An 18,926-nucleotide genomic window follows, 5' to 3' on the forward strand; every position below is an offset into this window, starting at 1 on the left:
TTGTTGTTTGTTCATTCTACCTAAAAGAATTATATTTGGTAAACACTCGCGCACTTATTCCTCGTCTTAAGAGATAAAGAAATAAAGAAGGTGAAAAATACATATTTGGGCACAAATATTTAGATACACATTATTTATATTTTATAAATAAACATTATTTATCATTTTTTTCTCTCTTTCTACCCTTTCTCAAATGCGTGCATCCAACTAAAGTGATCAAATACTCATGACCAAGCAATACTTCCTTTAAAAAGGATATATGTCGATGATTTGATAGAAAAAGAAGTGTTGACCGAATGTTGTGAAATTAAAGGTGTATAAATATACTACTCTTCTACAAATAATGGTTGAAAAACAATAAAATATTTCTGGCATTGCACAAGTGCATGTTGTTAGATTTTTCGTTGGAGGACTACTGCAAAACTTGAACAAAAAGAAGAAGATGAAAAAGATAATTATGATTTCACATAAATTTAAAGCGTGGGTGGACACACAAAGCTTTAGGTTTGATTCATATCCACCAATTTATGTCAACCGGATGCAAATGAGTATACTAACGAGTCCACTTCAAGATACTTTAGAATCCTTAAATGTGATTTGCGTATTCACACCAAATATATCGATCAAGAGCCTTTGCAAAGACAAAATGCAATGGTTGACACTAGGGATGAGAATAGGTGAGGCCACTCGTCATGGACCTATGAGCCGACCTATTTAAAGTCTTGCTCAGCCTAACTCGTTTAGTTAATAAGTTAAGTTCAAACTTTTTATAAAGCACATTAATTTAAATAGGTCAAGTTAAGACTTATAGAAAAACATACTAGATCTACTTGACCAACCCATACATGAAATTACATATAATTCATTATATTAATAAACTTGCGGTTCCTTCAAATTTCCAACACCACAATTTATTTTTTTGCTATTTTTTATTCATTTGGGATTGCTAATGAGTTACAAAACTCTTGGTATTACTCTTTTATTGTTGTTATTCTCGTCTCAGTCCAAATTATAAGGTAAGGAGCACTACTAAAAAAAACATAAGCAGTAGAAAAATGTACGCAATATATGCTTATTAGTCTCTACCAAATGGACGTATATGTACTACAAAATTTTATTTGATATATAGACAATACATACTTATAAAGTGAAAAAAAAATGGAAATTTTAAGTTAAAAATGACGCTTCTAAAACTTAAAATTGATTACACAACTTTCAATACAATACAATAATACGGTTGCAGTGGACTCGAATCAGCTAGACACTTGTTTCAGGGCTCTTTGGCCTCTAGTCTGATCTTGGATTGGTGTATCTACAGCAGAGCCGAATTGTATTTATGATCATTTTATCTAGTTCACTTTTTCTGTTGGATCCTTTATGACGAGACGTTCATTGTTACAGCTAATTTGGCTTGCTTGTGTTTGAGTTTTGTGGAGTGAAAGAAATAATCGATTCTTCTATCAAAAAGAAAAATCTTTAGAATAGTTGTTAGATAATGTAAATTAATTCTTTTCGGTGGTTAAAGGCCGCTAATATCACTTTTGTTTTTAGCCATCAGTGTTGGTTGTCTTGCCCGCTTGTTTGTTTGTGCATTGGTTAATTTTGTCTTTTGTTATCTTTTTTAGCAGGGTGTGGTTGTAAACTTTAGTCTTCTTCTTCGACACATCTTGTGTTTTTTTTTTTTTAAAAATAAAACACATCTTATGTCATTGAAGCACATTAATTTAAATAGGTCAAGTTAAGACTTATAGAAAAACATACTAGATCTACTTGACCAACCCATACATGAAATTACATATAATTCATTATATTAATAAACTTGCGGTTCCTTCAAATTTCCAACACCACAATTTATTTTTTTGCTATTTTTTATTCATTTGGAATTGCTAATGAGTTACAAAACTCTTGGTATTACTCTTTTATTGTTGTTATTCTCGTCTCAGTCCAAATTATAAGGTAAGGAGCACTACTAAAAAAAACATAAGCAGTAGAAAAATGTACGCAATATATGCTTATTAGTCTCTACCAAATGGACGTATATGTACTACAAAATTTTATTTGATATATAGACAATACATACTTATAAAGTGAAAAAAAAATGGAAATTTTAAGTTAAAAATGACGCTTCTAAAACTTAAAATTGATTACACAACTTTCAATACAATACAATAATACGGTTGCAGTGGACTCGAATCAGCTAGACACTTGTTTCAGGGCTCTTTGGCCTCTAGTCTGATCTTGGATTGGTGTATCTACAGCAGAGCCGAATTGTATTTATGATCATTTTATCTAGTTCACTTTTTCTGTTGGATCCTTTATGACGAGACGTTCATTGTTACAGCTAATTTGGCTTGCTTGTATTTGAGTTTTGTGGAGTGAAAGAAATAATCGATTCTTCTATCAAAAAGAAAAATCTTTAGAATAGTTGTTAGATAATGTAAATTAATTCTTTTTGGTGGTTAAAGGCCGCTAATATCACTTTTGTTTTTAGCCATCAGTGTTGGTTGTCTTGCCCGCTTGTTTGTTTGTGCATTGGTTAATTTTGTCTTTTGTTATCTTTTTTAGCAGGGTGTGGTTGTAAACTTTAGTCTTCTTCTTCGACACATCTTGTGTTTTTTTTTTTTTAAAAATAAAACACATCTTATGTTATTGAAGCGCCTCGTTAGTTAATATCTACTCATCAGTTTTGTTTCTTATTTTTTTTTTTTTGTTTCTTAACAAAATACTCATTAATATTTTCCTAATATCTTTGTAAAAAAAAAAAAAACATTATATTGTATTGATTGAAAATTCCTAAAAAAAAAAAATATTTTGTAAATTTTCTTACCGTATGATATCTTATCCTTCCCAATTCCCATCCTTCCAAAATCAGCAATGGCCTCTGCCACAGAAGAACGCATTTGTTTGTTTCTTTGTTTCTTCCTCTTCCTCCATCTCTCAACATCAACCAAAAACAACCCAATTCCATCGCCGTGGCCGGAACAGTTTCATTCAGTCCTATTCATAAACAGAAGCGGCAATCTTCAAAAAACCGACCTATGGTACGATTGGCCCAAAGGACGCAACTTCAACATTATCCAATATCAGCTTGGTGTTCTCAAATATGACCTCGAATGGAACAATGGCACCTCCTTTCTCTATACTCTCGACCCTTTTAATCACACTTGCAAAAGGCTTCATTTTGATGTGGGTATTCTTCGACCCAATTGGCTTGATGGTGCTAACTATTTGGGTCAACAATATGTTGATAATTTTCTTTGTAATGTTTGGGAGAAAGTTGATTTTATTTGGTATTATGAGGATGTTGTTACTAAAAGACCTGTTAAGTGGATCTTCTACTCCGGTTAGTTATTATGCTTTTATGCTTTTACATAATATATACTATGTTAATTTACTATGAAGCATTGACACAGACGCCAATACATATGTAATAATTTAATGAAATAGAAGCAATTGAGTGTAATTAAATGTGGCAGTTCGAATAGCTCTGCTCAACTAGTTTGGACTAATAGTCGAATGAATTAAAGTACATGAATTTGAATCCTTATGAAGAAGAAAATACTAATGTAATAATTAATCTATCGAGTATTAACATTTGTTAATAAAAAAAACTGTGTTAGTATCGTGCCCGTGTCAGATATACACCACATGTATGACACTGTTTTAATTTGAAGTGTCGATGCTACTTAATGATTACTTGCAAGAAAAATATTTTATGTTTATTAAATTCGTCAATTACTAGTTGTGTTGATAGTGATTGGTAAGTCTGATATATGATATTATGGTTGGTGAGTGCAGGAATGATTGCTCATGTGATGACATTTGAGGTTGGTGCAGTGCTGGATGATGAGCATTGGCAGGCTCCTGTCTATTGTTTTAGTGAGGCTGAGCCTGAACCAAAGATACACAACAGAAGGAGCAGTTCTTTATTAGATTTAGAAGCTGCTGTTGATGGTGGTTTTCGTGGGACATTAATGAGTGAGATGAGCTAAACCACCCAGCAATAGCGTACGGTTTATAATTGTGAGGTTATCATATGTACTATGTATAATAATCTAGCTATATGTACTTTGTTTTTGGTTTGCATTATCCAAATATGCATGTTTTATGTCTTGCTAAATATCTTCTAATAGAGTCTTGTTGGAAGCCGCACTTTAATCGGAGTCTTGTTGGATCATGTTCTTCACTTCTTCTTCCTTTCTTGCTTATAAAGCTTGAGGGTATGAGGTAAGAACTCCTGGCTCATTTTAGGTGGTAGCATTTGATGAAGAATGAGGTGGTTTGGAGGAGATATTGCTTGATCACACGAGATGATTTTGGCCTTCACCGCTAATTCACCTGTATCACACTCTCGAGTTTTAGTTGTGTCTGTATATCGACACGAGTTGGATAACTACACTCATTGGACACTTATTAGACACCTCAAAAAATGTCCCCCAAAACATGTCTCTTTTAAATTTTGCTCAAACCATAATGTTTAAATTTTGAATGAAAAACCAAGCATATTTCAACTTTCAAGTGTTTTTTTGTGTCCATTTTTGGTACACTAAGCATGTCTGCCTTGTAGAAATCAGTAGGAAAATATTAAAAAATAACATTTACTGCTATGATAGAATGGCTTTCCATCGACATGTGCACAAATATTTGTTACTGCAATAGATGATTGCAAATAGAACCAAATATTTATGCATTGATCTCAAGTTTCAATTGCATTTCTCTCATCGCCAGGGTTGTGGGGATTTACTTCCAGTCTCTTCTGGCTTTGTCCTCTTTCATCCATATTTCCTCTTCAAGTCCTCTTGACTTCTCACCAGGGATAAGGTTTTTCCTTGGCCGTAGTGCTTTGGTTCTATACTCTCCCCCGGGTTTTTGCCTCTATGTTTTCCTCTCTGCGCTTTGATGTTGTTCAGGATGCAGTCGTCGTAGACTCGTAGTGCTTTGTTGTTGCTCATCACCATGGCTAAATTCTCTTTGTACTTGCAGCGTATCTGACGCTCATTCTGCTACCACAGGGTCCATAGCTCCCTTGTTTTATGTTTAGTTTTTTATCTTTATGTTTAGTTTTATTTAAGTATGTATTTATGGTGTTTGATGATACACCGCCAAAAGGGATTAATTTGATGGACTGGAGCTTTGTGTCCAGAGCTAAAGATAAATAGCTTCCGGGCATGTGGTTAATTTGGACAAATTTGAGATCACTTGTAGTCAAATCGTGCCCGTAGAAGCCAAACATATGATCAGTAAATGGATATATAATTTAAGATTGTGGACTCTCCTGTTCCCTTTGTCATGGACCATACGTAGAAGAATTTGTTTTGTTTGTTAGCATTTAGAGATGAGATTGACATTTCCCTCTAAGGTTTGTGTTGCTCTTTTTTTTTTTGGCTTAAGGTCAAATTTGTGTATGGAAAGTGTCTCACACAGTTTATTCTAGTAATTTGGTTGTATGGTGTCGCTTTATGTTGAATGAAGTTGTTTAACTGTAAGAAAAATAGAATTTTCTCCGTTAAAAGCCTTTTTATATAGCCACAATATGTGATTCCATTACCAGTGGCAATCTAGCATCTTACTAGTGACTTATTTACCTTGATCTGTCTGTGATATCAATATTTGGTTTTGGATGAAATTACCAAAATTATGTATTTATATAAATATCCATATTTTATAAATTGTAGTGTTTATTGCATGGCCATTCCAGGTGCTTTTAGCTGTAGGAAGTTAAGGCAGTGCAGGAATAAAATTAAACTCTGATGGTGAACACTCAGCCTACTACTCTGTGGTCTTGAGATCATTTGCAATTTTCGTCACAGCTAGTGCATAGGGCTTAAATCTTCGTTTCTGAGAATTGCACAACTCACAAAATCACTATTCCCTCCATCTCTTATTATGTGTCAGTGTCATGTTTTTGTACTATATTTGTAAATTTAATAATGAAACATTAATTACTTTTTTCTCCGATATATTTTGTTTTTTTGTCATAAAAAACTAATATACCTTCTTTAATATTATATAACAACTATTAATAAAAATATTTTAGAAAATCAAATTCATTTGCTAATATAGTAAGTGTTAAGGGGTTTGAAACCATGGATATATTTTGACCTCAATGTCTTACCATAGCACAAATTCTTACACAACTAAAATGATCGCATTGCCAGGTGTCATTAAAACTTTCCCAAATGTGTTTGTTCAACGCAACAGCGTTTGGGATTTGTAAGGAAAAGAAAAAAAAAAAAAAAAACAAGAAATTATCATCCTGATATGATTTTAGCTACAAAATTATGAGAGATAGTTGTACAAAAATTATCACAAAATAATTATAAAAATATCATTACTCTCAATTTATTATCAAAAAGAACATATGTATAAAAGAAAAATGTGATTCTAGTCTATTTAGCACTTGGTGTATGTTTAGATAAGAGGCAAGCTCACCGAAATTTAATAAAAGCTCAAAAAGTGTAGTATTTTTCAAAATCGTAGTAGTTCAGCATAATTCTTGCTATCTCACTATCAATCCAATAATGCATGACATGTGATGTAATCCGAAAATGTAGCTTTGCCTTATTTTAACATCCCTTTCCCCTTATTCCTTTTCAGTTTAAACAACCATCAAAGGGGTCGGTACATCCTTGAAAAAAAGGGTAAAAATACGCAATTTTATTAGTTTTGAAGTTTTTGAACTTGGTTCTTTATAGTATTTTCTTTGCCTTTAGGAGAATAAGATTATATAGGAGTAGACTTCAATATAAAACCGTCTAATTATAAAACTTTGCACAATAGTTAAAGGAAGATAAACGCCAAATGGCCTATAATAATAAAACCAAGCTATCTACCACCCAGACTAATATCTTTCATGAGAATAAATGTCTAAATTAAATAAAACTCCAAAATAATAAAGTTGTAATCAACTAGTGATTCCTTTTCAAAGAAAAAACAGTGAATCCTAAAGACAAGCTAGTATCTAAATCTATATCCTGCTGTTAAGCAAGCCAGATTTGACACTTCTTTCCACCTAACCTTGATCCACACACACACAGAGACACAAAATACATGAAATGAGTAACTTAGAGAACACAATCTAAATTTACCAAAACAACAAGCTATGATATGCTTGAAGTCTAAATTGAAATACAAACAAATTAGTCCATCAAGAATAATCACTTATTCTAAACTCACTAACTATCATCATAACAAGAAACACATGAAATGCTGCCATTATGACTCTTATTTTCCAATCCCGTGACACAAGAGAAAACAGACACACCTACTAAGGCAGCAAAATAAGTTTCATAAGCATAAGTGTTTAGAGGGGAAGTGGTCATTTTGTTCAACGCAACAGCATTTTGGATTTGTAAGGAAAAGAAAAAAAATAAACAAGAAATTATCATCTTGATATGATTTTAGCTACACACCAATCATTGGTTTATTGGCAAGCATGGAGAGTTTTTCTATTCATCTTGCACTTGCAGTCTAGCCTTCTTACGCAAGCATTCAATCACGTTGTCAAAGCTTCTTGTGAAAGAATCCAGTATCTCATGTTCAAGTTGTGATCCAACACCACTCCAATCAATCCCCAACTTCTCAATTTCATTGTAAATGCTTTGAGCCTCTGATACTTTTGCATCAAGGGTTCTTGAAAGAATACCATGGTCCATGAATGCTTTAAGAGCAGGTTCTGGTGGCATGGTTGAAATCTGTAGATGCACCAAAGTGTTACAGCCTCAACTCAATAACCTTATAATGAATTAATGACTTAACACATCTTACATTTGCTTATGAAGATTACTATGTACTTAGATTAGAGCGTGCTATTTTGAGACAAAATTGGGCAACAATTTGGATAGTTAATGTAGTTCAAACATATGGTTAATAGATATAACAGGTTGCAACTCATTAGTAATCATCCACGGAACACAATTTATCATGATTTTGAATGTCATTAACCACTATTTTTTATGTATATTTGAACACATATTGTGATGAATGAATAGCATATATATTCAAACAGTTGCAAAACATTGTTAATGACGTTCAAAATCGTGATTAATTATGTTCAGTGAATGATTAACGAGGTGCAACACCTTGCTATGTTCAGTAATCATTTGCTGAACATGATTAATTAGTGTCAAAATTTGTTATCAAATTCGTGTCAAAATATCATTTACGATTAGATAGATGGTCGTTAGATAAAGTATAGAGAAAGATATACATATGACTGATATGGCTTACCGTATCTGGTCCAATAAGAGAATTAACATAAAAAGTATCAGAGTAAGCTGAATTTTTCACATTTGTCGATGCCCACATCAATCTTTGCTTCTTGGCACCTCTCTTCTCCAGGCGCTCCCATCTTGGACCAGAAAACATTTTCTGGTAAAGCTGGTAAGCCAAGACAGCTTGAGCAACCGCAGCCTGAAACAACCATTACAACATTGTAAATCATATTAACTGACTGATCTCCATCTAATGATCGACGTTTACGAACTGCAGCGACTACAACATTTTTTGATTGAAAGCAATCTGGACCCCGCGAAAAGAAAGACAAGAAAAGTTAAGGGGAAAAAAAGTCTTCACACCTTTCCTTTGAGATCAAGAGCCTCAGCAGTACCAATCTGCTCAAGTTTTTTCTCAATTGTAACATCCACTCTACTGATGTAGAAAGCTGCTGCACTTGAAACCTTGGAGAGATCAGTGTTACTAGAAGCTTCAAGACCATCCAAGTAAGCATTAATAACTGCTTCATATATAGGGAGAGAGAATATGAGCTGTTCAAATACAAAAACTATATAAGCATATTGCTGTTGGAGTAAAAAAAATGATCAATTTTGTTTATATAAGGAATGTTGATAAATAACAAACTTACAGTGACATTTACACTGATCCCTAGAGAAATGACTTCCTTTATTGAAGGAATGGATTCATGAGTTGCAGGAATTTTAATATAAACATTTGGACATCCAACCATTTTATGAAGACATTTTGCTGCCTCAATTGTCCCTTTGGTGTCATTTGCAAGCTCGGGGGAGACTGCAATTGATACATACCCATCTATACCATCACTTTCGTTGTAAATTGGCTCCAAGAGTTTGCAAGTATCATGTATGTCCTTCACAACCAATTCCCAGTAGGCACTTTCTGTGTCTTTTCCTGCCTCTACCAACTCCCTGCTTAAACCATAAATCAAATTAATATCATTTGTAATTTCTCTAAAGTGAACGACTCATTTTTTATTTTTGAGTATTGAGATCCCACAAACCTTTTCCTTTAAAAAACCAAATACCTTAATTGGTGATTGTAAGCATTTGATGATGATATTGCCTTTTCAAATATCTGCAATATGTAAACATTGTGGTGGAAATTAGTGAAAGTCAATAGAGAAAGTAGGTATGTGTAACAAAAGACAAAATCATGTTGTTTTCAAATGAGAAGAATACCGCAGGATTGGTAGTAACACCTCTGATTCCAGAAGCAATGAATGGAACCAAATCTGAAACTGGTCGACATAGATTATCATAGTAAGGACTCTGTCTTTGTTTCTCATAAAGATCGTGCAGAATAGTCCTTGTAAATGTCACGTTACTATTATTCATCTTTGCACACAAACACTTGAAGCTGTGGATTGGAAATTGAGAGATGATAACAAGTGTTATATAAGATATATGCAATGCAACTATGTTTATAGTTAAAAAAAAAAAGAAGAAAATGTGGGGACTAACCTCCAGGATCTATTATAATAATATTGCAACAAAATTGGTGCCTTGTTTATAGGTATTGGTGTAACAGAACTTGTGATGTTTGTCTGGCAAATTGAAACCATGCTTTGTAATGGAAAGGACTAAATAGATCAATTGGTAGATGATGTATTCGTTGTAACATACATATAGGAACAAGTTACTGTATCTATCTCAAAGATACTTGGGTCCTTAGCATTTTGTTGGATTTCATATTTGTAATATCACTACATCTGTCAACAAATCTTAACCCTTTATATACATTAGTTGCTTTCTGCAATTACTCCTTTTTTTTTTATCCAAAAAATGAAGTTTTTCAGCACTCCTCCTCTAAGGAAAATAAATAAATAAGTATATTCATGTGGTCCAAATGATCTACCTACCAATTAAGATCACGCATCAACAACAGAAATTACACTTATATCTCTACCTATCAATTAAGTTTATACATTGACATCTAAATTCAAACTCATACAATATGAACAAAATCTTTATCAATTGAGCTCGTTGTGAAATTAGTCGAAGCATTTATGCTAAGTTTTCCAAAAATATAAGTTTCTTGTCATATTTTTTTTGTGTTTTTACAATTTGTTTATTAAGTGCGTTTATATTTTCTATAGTATTTTATTTTTGTTGTTGTTTTCAGTTTTAAATATATTTTGAGTTCCTATAAAATTTACAATTTTTTAAGTTTGGTTTTCTTCATAATTTTTGTCAAAATTTAGGAACTAAATAAAGTATAACACTTTTTCTTGTTAAATTTTTTTGGGTTAAATATGATTTTGGTCCCTATAAATATACCAACTTTTCGTTTTAGTCCCTCTAAAATTTTCCTTCAACTTTTAGTCCCTCTAAATTTTCCATCTTCATTTTTGGTCCATCCTTTAAAGTAAACTCATATGTAGAATTCATATTTTTGAATAAAATTTTGCAGAAAAATTCATAATATTATAAGAATCTCTCTAAAAAAATTTAGAATTTTTTAACAAAACATGAATTTAATATCGGTAACTAGTATTTTGGAATCGTGATATCTACTTTATAATTTTAAAAGATGCAATTGTATGGTTAAATTTCAAAGTCAATAACAATAGTTAATTGGAAATTTTGCTCCATATTTTAAAATGTCAAAATCAATACTGAGAGTTTTAAAATTAGCTGAGAAGACTAAAATAAAATAAAGGTTAAATTGCATTTTTTTGTCCCTTAACTATTTAGGTAGTATCGCTTTGGTCCCTTAATTAAAATTCAATTTATTTTGGTTCCTTAACTTCTCTCCGTTACACATTTTGGTCATTTCCGTTAGTTTTAATTCAAGAACGTTAGATTTTCTTCATTTTCTTCTGAAAATTTTCGAGGATTCTTGTTGTTAAAAGTTGATGGAGATGATATGAAGATGAAAAAGAGGAGAAGAAGATGAGGAAAATTTAACGTTTTTGAATTAAAACTAACGGAAATGACCAAAAAGTGTAACGGAGAGAAGTTAAGGGACAAAAATAAATCGAATTTTAATTAAAGGACCAAAACAGTACTAATTAAATAGTTAAGGGACCAAAAATGTAATTTTGCCTAAAATAAAATAAACCATAAATTCCCGTGAGCTTAGCTCAGTTGATAAGGATATTGCATTTTATATGCAGGGGTCGGGGTTCTCCATTTCCCCACAATTTAATTGTGTGAGTCTAACCACTACTTAAAAAAAATCATAAAAAGGGCTAGTGGCATGCTGTTGCAAATGTAGATGATGTAGATGATCAATTATAGTTTTGGAATCATGACATTGACTTTTTTTTTTGAGTAAAAACCATTCTAAGATCATGGTATTTAATTTTTAAATCATCAATCAATACACGAGGAACATAGAAAAAGTGGAGACTCGCATAAAAATTGACGCTCTTGCTAAGATTTAAGAAATTATATCGTTAAATTGGAGTAATTAAAATGAAAAACAACGAAAGAAAATTATATTTTTCTGAGGACTCAAACCCCTTAACACAAGGTTTTTTTTTTGGAATTTTGTGGATAAAAAATATATAATTGAGAGAGGAGGCTCAACAAATGTATCCAGTTATAAAAAAAAATAAAAAAAATTGAGGTGATGTCTTATATATATAAGCACGTTAGGTCCCATGTGGAGATAATGTGTATAAAGATGGTTATAGTATAGTAAATCAATTTTAGTTTTGAAATGGTGATATCGATTTTGAGATTTAAAATATACAAATTGATGATTAAATCTCAAAGTCAACTGAAATCACTAATAGAGTTTTAAAATCAGCTGAGTAAGAGTAAAACAAACTATGTTAAACCCTGTGGCATGTTTATATTGGAAGCATTTTCTATTGGAAGTCAAGATAATGTTTACAAAGATACTTTTTTTAGTATATTTGATGAAATTGTGAGGAAAAAAAAAAAAACACTTCAAAAGAGGTTGTGTTAATTAAGGATGTGAATTTACATTCATAAAAAGGAAATGTGTTCGGAGACTATCCTATTCAAAGATCCACAAACATGATTTTTTTTAAGTGGAGATAGGAATAGGAGTGAAAGGTAGTTCGGAGAGAGGGATGAGATTATATCTTCCATTTTCGAGCACAACCATCAAAGGGGTCGGTGTATCCTTGCAAAAAAAGGGGTAAAAATACGCAATTTTATTAGTTTTGAAGTTTTTGAACTTGGTTCTTTATAGTATTTTCTTTGCCTTTAGGAGAATAAGATTATATAGGAGTAGACTTCAATATAAAACCGTCTAATTATAAAACTTTGCACAATAGTTAAAGGAAGATAAACGCCAAATGGCCTATAATAATAAAACCAAGCTATCTACCACCCAGACTAATATCTTTCATGAGAATAAATGTCTAAATTAAATAAAACTCCAAAATAATAAAGTTGTAATCAACTAATGATTCCTTGTCAAAGAAAAAACAGTGAATCCTAAAGACAAGCTAGTATCTAATCTAAATCTAAATCCTACTAAAATCTAAATGTTGGTAGGAGATCCGTTTCTTCTAAGCAAGCCAGATTTGACACTTCTTCCCACCTAACCTTTATCCACGCACACAAACACAAAATATACGAAATGAGAACTTAGAGAACACAATCTAAGTTTACCAAAACAACAAGCTATGATATTCTTGAAGTCTAAATTGAAATACAAACAAATCAGTCCATCAAGAGTAAGCACTTATTCTAAACTCACCAACTATCATCAAAACAAGAAACACATGTAATGCTGCCGTTATGACTCTTATTTTCCAATGCCGTGACACAAGAGAAAACAGACACTCCTACTAAGGCAGCAAAATAAGTTGCATAAGCATACTATGAGATCAATCATGTGGCAAATTGGATTACAGTATCAAATTAATTGTGCCCATATATCAAAATTTACAATGTCCACAAAAAAAGGGCACCTCGGTTACCGACCCCTATGAACATTTGGGGAGGATTGACCAAGACATATAAAGAATCATAATCGCCTCAGGACTGTTGAAACTGCTACCAAGGTTTAAGATCGCCGACAGGGCCAGCAGTCCAATTCAAGCTCTTCTCCCCTGGTTTCAAGAATACACTCCTGTCATGTGGCAACTTCCGTGCAAGTCCATTTAGAACTTGATGGAAAGCGTCTCCTGATTGTGCAGGTTGAGGGAATAACATGGCTTGCTTCATAGAAGGGTTAGCAAGCAATCTTTGTTTCCTTAATATAACTTCTGGTGGGATCGATGTGAGTATGGTATCCAACTTAGGAACATCCTGCTCATCAACAAACACCCCGATCTCTTCCCACGGTATTGCATCGGCAAACGGTAGAACAATATCATCGGCAATAATAACAGGAATGCAACCAAATACCACAGCTTCAACCAATCTTGGGCTCCAGGGGGCCCATCCAAGTGGGCATAGACAAAACACGGCTCGTTGCATGTCCTCGTAATATGTTGTTGGATGCTCCGTCGAAATGTCAAATAGTGGATTGTCCTTAAAGTTCTCCCACACCGCTGCTCTTGCACCTCTGTTGAAATTGAAAATCACAAACAGATTGATCAGTTAGGATTATTTGCTCATCCGAGTCTGTTTTGCTATTAAAACATCAATGCATGAACCAAGACATGTGTATGCATATACTTGACTTGATTTTCAATCAGAATTTTAGAACTAACCAATTTTAGATCCTGAAAATCGAATACAGTTAACTCAATATGATTCATCAATTTCAATAATGACACAAAAATACAACAATTATATATGTAAATACATCAAAATCTCATTCTCCGTTGCCTTTTCGGCTTTCGGTAAAAGGATGCATGCCACCATTCTTATGCATACAATAATATGATAGTATAACAAAAGATTCATACTCAAACACCCTCATTTCATGTTGGACTGGAAAGACCTACCTTGCATAATAACCACCTTCAGGGTCATTTCCAACATCATAAAACAGTCCTCGGAAGTACACAAAAATTGACCTGGGAGTCTTATCAGGAATAAGGTGGGTATGCATTTTCTGTGGTGGAGCATATGGAGGAATGGTTATTGAGCCATCTTTCAAACACACATGATTCCTCTGTCCAAATGTTTGAACCAAAGTAGCACGCCGCAGCAGCGGAAGAATCCCTCTTTCGATTGCCTTCTCTTCCTGGAAACAAAATAATAATAAAATAAAAGTGCATGTTATATGATCTATGTTCAACATTGGAATTTCCAAAGTAGCACTAACAGTGATATGACCAATAAATTTGAAGGAAAAAAACTATTCTAGACTCATACTTGGTAGTGGAAACATGCCCCAAAGTCATGAGGAACCACAAAGAAATGATCGGCTCCCTCTGTTCGGTTCCAATAAGGCCAATTTGAAGAAATAAGTTGTATGGCACTTCTCATCATTCGAGGCGACTTAAAGGGTAAAGGGAGGCCATTTGGTGTCAAGTCACAGGTGGTGTATACAGGGGTATAAAACCAATCAGCTTCTTCAGGATTAAGGGTTCGGACAGCGCTAGATAAGAGAAATCGATGCATAAATATCTCAGCAGCAAACATATGGGTGAGGCATCTTGGGTCCTTTTGCAGAATTTTCTTATTATATTTGCTTGGAAGTTCATAAACAAAAACCTTCAACCTTCCAACCGGATCATCTTCCAATACATCACCAGCACTACCTACAATTTGTTCAACCACAACATGCTTAGAATATTTAATAAAATGAAATATCAGTTTAAAATAACTATACTCACACATAGAATTTGAAGAAATACATTAGACCATATTGTATCTGCAGAAATAGAATTTCTTCATGCAAGTCCTTCTAAAATAGAAAACAAAAAAGCTTATAAAAACCTCAAAATTCCAAGTGACCTAGGATGTGCACATTTGTTGTATGTACCAAATATCCTTGAGAATTCCTTAGAAATTACCAATCTATTAAAACTACCAAGCCTATAGACATAAGATTACCAATAATACACCCTCCGGTCACTAATATAAGCAAAAATCTACTTTTTAGATACATTCAATTAATGATATATGTGACATATAATAAAGACCACATACATCATTAATTGAATGTATCTAAAAAGTGGATTTTTGCTTATATTAGTGACCGGAGGGTGTATATCCTACCACGAGGGGGTGTGTTATGATACTGGCTCTAGGGAAATATCATGTAATAGCAGAAAATAGGAGGAAGTTTATTAGGTGTGTTTTACCATTATGTTCACCATTTCAGAGAGCGTGTGAAGCTTCTAAAACAATTAATGACGTAAAGTTGGAACATTTTAGAATCTTACTTTCAAGCTTTGCGATGTTTTGTGGGTGTACCCAGATAACGGCAAGACACTGAAAGTGTTTGTGTATATATATGTTCAGCTTGGTCAGATAAACAAGGGAAAGGGATTTATTAGGAGAGCTACACCTACCAATCCCTCTTATAACAAATCATTTCTTGAACTGGAAGAATTGTTAATTCTGGTCCAACATCAGGAACTGTATCAAGTAGTCTATCACTTCCTTTTGGTCTTAGTGTTTCCCTCAGTGTCTACTAAAGTTCAGGTCGCATACACATGAGCCGAGAGATAGAAAGTTACTTGTAGTTGTTGAAAGGTCAGTCTTTCATCAACTGCCCTTCTGCACTTGGTTTGTTTGCACATTATACTCCTTATGCACTTGGTCTTTGGTATGCTTTATGGCTTGTAAAGCATGGCAATTTTGATTTCTCTAAGATAGTACAAATATTAAGAGTCCTCATGGTTACTATCTTTGTATGCTTCCGATTCCAGAATTCCAGCAGAATCAAAGTTTACATTCAGGATTACTTAAATAACTTTCTTCAAGTATTGTATTCAATGACTTCGGATAACAACACTCGGGAAATGGTTCAACAAGAGGCACTGAGCTCAGTCCCTCTAGTCATAGATACGAAGGATAAATTTGTACTCAGGTAAATTTCAGTACCTCATCCTTGAAGACGAGGCTGTTCTTCAAGGGGCGGGTCATGTTAGGATACCGGATCTAGGCCCAAAATCAACAAATGGGTTAATTGGGAAGTTAGAGAGAACGTCAATATAGGGGGGAGAAGGAAAGAGGGGTCATGGAGTACTCTGGCAGTTAGTAACCACTGGGGTTGGGCAGAGAAATTTTGTCTCTTCTCTCAGTAGCATTTGCTCTGGATTTACATGGGTTCGTCTTCTGTAATATTTCCTTTTCTCAATCAATAATACAATTCCTTTTCTCTCTTAATTCACGATTCTATCAGTGTTGTCCTGTGCACATTGAGTGGGAGTAGGAACAATAAATTTCAATTGCTCATTGGAAATCAAGCACGACCCTATTTATAACCGCAAGGTTCAATTTTGATTGCATTATCTTTAAAGGTTCACTACCCATGCAATCATACATTTTCCAAACTCTTCAACTAGTTGCTGACACTGGACCCAGGGATGGACGTAAGCTTGGCGTTGTTGCAGTGGCTCAGGCACCGGCTAACACTTTTCCTAATTCTTAACAAAGTTACTAAGCCTGTGCAAAATGTGATTCACTTCTCCTCTTTCAAAAAACATTTATTTTGAGGTAAAGTGGATTTAATTTCACCCTGAAAGTCTTGAAGTTTTGTTAAGAACTTGGAGAGAAAAAATAGTATTTTACCAGCAAGAGCTAATATACAAAGCCTACAAATGAATATCTGAACTGCATTTAAATAGCTCTTTCAATACGACAACATTAAAAACATGCACCGGTAATACCGCATATTTGCAGCATCTTAGTCACATAATTATGAATGTCTTATGTGAAATTTGATGTTTAAATATTAGTTGGGTGAACTTTAGGATTAATTAATAATTGGCCCCGCTATCATATATGTCTAGCTCCATCCCTGATTGGACCTAATCTAAGGAAATGTTCTAAAGCGAAAACCAACAAAAAAAGTTCTACGAAAATTGTAGTTATAGTATTGAACTATAAGGCATGGCACTTGAAAATTCAGATCTTAAGATTAATACAGATTCACAGAAGAACCAATCTTTTAATCATTGAAATTATAACATGCTAAGTTAAATAATAGCAGCAACAACTATGATAATCAACCTCAATCAAAAGCAGATCCTAATCAAACACATTCATAATAACCATAAATTAAAGACACAACATTGAAAACCATAACATGAAGCAATCAAATTCAAACCTACATGACACCTAAACATAAAGAAATTGATCACAATCAGAAAAATTCAAGACCTAGAGAAAAATAATCACATCAAACTAACAAAATCAACAAAAAGCTACCTGAAATTCTTTCAGTAGGTTGATTCCTACGAAGCTCAACAGCATCAATTGTAAAGAGAAAAGTTGCACAAAGAAGCCCCAAAAAACCCAATTTCCAAATACCCATTTTTTAGTTCCTCAAGAAAAGAATTAAATTTTTTATGCTGCTGCAAAAGTAGAAGTAAAGTGAGTAATATAAAGAAGTCAAATTTGGTCAAAGAAGAAGGTTAAGAGGTCACAAGAGAAAGTAGTTGTGAGAGATTTCTTAGGAATGGGATTTAGCAGAGAAGCAACAGAGACAGATAAGAAAGAGTGGATTTGCAATGAAGAAAGAAACAGAATTGAAAAATGGAAGAGTGAAGAAGAAGATGAAGGTGGTGGTAATGTAAAACTGGATTTTGCTGGTTTAGTTTAATGTTTTGTTTTTGTCAAATTTGATATCAAGTCTATTTCACACAACCATTTTTGCACCAACTGCTTGTCTGTTGGGGTTAAACTTCAACTTTTTGTTTTATTTTTTTGTTAAAAAAAGTTTAGATGAATTAAGCTTCGTTATTCAGATTAGTATAAACTTTAAGATTCAACGAATATTTATAAAGATATATTTAAACTATTTATCATCAAGGATAAGAGTTGAACACACGACTTTGCAAATGAATCATCTATTTATCAATTAAAAGCACTTTCATTAACATCTTTTATTTTATCTAGTTGGTTAAATACGCTTTTACCTCTTTACAAAAATATCAAATTTCAATTTTTTTTAATCTTTAAAAAAATCTCCAACACTAAGTTTCAGCATTCTTCTAAATTGAAATTTGTTTGACTATTCTTAAATTTTTTAATTTTTTAATGATTTTATCGCAAACATGTTTAGATCATTATCCCTTTAAAAAATAATTAGAACATTATATAAAAAGAAGTTCAAAATTTAATTTTTATGTCAAGATTTTCATTACTTATATTTTTAGAGAAATGATATTTGTACAACCACTTTTTCACAACTTTTTGACAACTTTCTCTCTCATACTTACATTATTCTCTTATTCTCTCTCTTCCTTTTTCTCTCTCCATTTTTTTTTACCAATGAAAAGAGAGAGAAAATAAGTTGTCACAAAAGTTGTCTCATATGGTTGTTCAAATAACACTACTCATATTTTTAAGGCTTAATACATGCTTTGGTCCCTTAACTTATTTTTGAATTTCATTTTGGTCCTTTAACTTTAAACCATCTCAATTTGGTCCCATAACTTTGTCTTCGTTTACCTAATGGTCCCTTCTGTTAGTTTTTTAACAGAAGGGACCACTTAGGTAAACGGAGGCAAAGTTATGGGACTAAATTGAGATGGTTTAAAGTTAAGGGATCAAAATGAAATTCAAAAATAAGCTAAGGGACAAAATCATGTATTAAGCCTTTTTTTATATAATAATTAA

The 18,926-nt window shown here is 33.0% G+C and overlaps 3 protein-coding genes across 5 annotated transcripts; 1 reads left to right on the top strand and 2 right to left on the bottom strand.

The window, feature by feature from the left end:
• Positions 1-2,799: 2,799 nt before the first annotated feature.
• Positions 2,800-5,962, top strand: LOC25501973 (uncharacterized protein At4g14100). Of its 3 annotated transcripts, none has more exons than XM_024772205.2 (3): positions 2,800-3,343; positions 3,799-4,028; positions 5,699-5,962. In XM_024772205.2, exons 1-2 carry the CDS (start codon positions 2,875-2,877, stop codon positions 3,990-3,992), a joined length of 663 nt encoding a protein of 220 aa, XP_024627973.1. In that variant the 5' UTR covers positions 2,800-2,874; the 3' UTR covers positions 3,993-4,028; positions 5,699-5,962. The 3 variants fall into 3 exon arrangements, with proteins under 3 accessions (XP_024627973.1, XP_039685428.1, XP_013446935.1); XM_039829494.1 differs by lacking the exon at positions 5,699-5,962 and adding an exon at positions 4,729-5,565; XM_013591481.3 differs by lacking the exon at positions 5,699-5,962 and having other exon boundaries at positions 3,799-4,159.
• A 928-nt stretch (positions 5,963-6,890) lies between these two features.
• On the bottom strand, positions 6,891-10,172 carry LOC25501975 (transaldolase). Its single transcript, XM_013591483.3, has 7 exons — positions 9,717-10,172; positions 9,435-9,612; positions 9,281-9,330; positions 8,864-9,164; positions 8,577-8,765; positions 8,230-8,412; positions 6,891-7,694 (listed from the first exon to the last, which is right to left on the bottom strand). Exons 1-7 carry the CDS (start codon positions 9,815-9,817, stop codon positions 7,449-7,451), a joined length of 1,248 nt encoding a protein of 415 aa, XP_013446937.1. The 5' UTR covers positions 9,818-10,172; the 3' UTR covers positions 6,891-7,448.
• Positions 10,173-12,615: 2,443 nt separating this feature from the next.
• On the bottom strand, positions 12,616-17,978 carry LOC25501976 (probable beta-1,4-xylosyltransferase IRX10L). The gene is made up of 4 exons (XM_013591484.3): positions 17,514-17,978; positions 14,505-14,893; positions 14,132-14,373; positions 12,616-13,746 (listed from the first exon to the last, which is right to left on the bottom strand). The coding sequence occupies exons 1-4, from the start codon at positions 17,617-17,619 to the stop codon at positions 13,233-13,235; spliced, it is 1,251 nt and encodes a 416-aa protein (XP_013446938.1). The 5' UTR covers positions 17,620-17,978; the 3' UTR covers positions 12,616-13,232.
• Positions 17,979-18,926: the final 948 nt, after the last annotated feature.

The sequence above is a fragment of the Medicago truncatula genome, chromosome 8 (genome assembly GCF_003473485.1).
Source record: "Medicago truncatula cultivar Jemalong A17 chromosome 8, MtrunA17r5.0-ANR, whole genome shotgun sequence".
In the NCBI taxonomy this organism is placed as follows: Eukaryota; Viridiplantae; Streptophyta; class Magnoliopsida; order Fabales; family Fabaceae; genus Medicago; species Medicago truncatula.

Coding starts and splice junctions, on each gene's coding strand:
- LOC25501973 (XM_024772205.2), top strand. CDS start 2,875: ATGGCCTCTGCCACAGAAGAACGCATTTGTTTGTTTCTTTGTTTCTTC. Junction 3,344..3,798: donor TAAGTGGATCTTCTACTCCG/GTTAGTTATTAT, acceptor TGGTGAGTGCAG/GAATGATTGCTCATGTGATG.
- LOC25501976 (XM_013591484.3), bottom strand. CDS start 17,619: ATGGGTATTTGGAAATTGGGTTTTTTGGGGCTTCTTTGTGCAACTTTT. Junction 14,374..14,504: donor GGGCATGTTTCCACTACCAA/GTATGAGTCTAG, acceptor TTTTGTTTCCAG/GAAGAGAAGGCAATCGAAAG. Junction 13,747..14,131: donor GAAGGTGGTTATTATGCAAG/GTAGGTCTTTCC, acceptor CAATTTCAACAG/AGGTGCAAGAGCAGCGGTGT.
- LOC25501975 (XM_013591483.3), bottom strand. CDS start 9,817: ATGGTTTCAATTTGCCAGACAAACATCACAAGTTCTGTTACACCAATA. Junction 9,331..9,434: donor GTGTTACTACCAATCCTGCG/GTATTCTTCTCA, acceptor TACATATTGCAG/ATATTTGAAAAGGCAATATC. Junction 8,766..8,863: donor GGATCAGTGTAAATGTCACT/GTAAGTTTGTTA, acceptor GTATTTGAACAG/CTCATATTCTCTCTCCCTAT.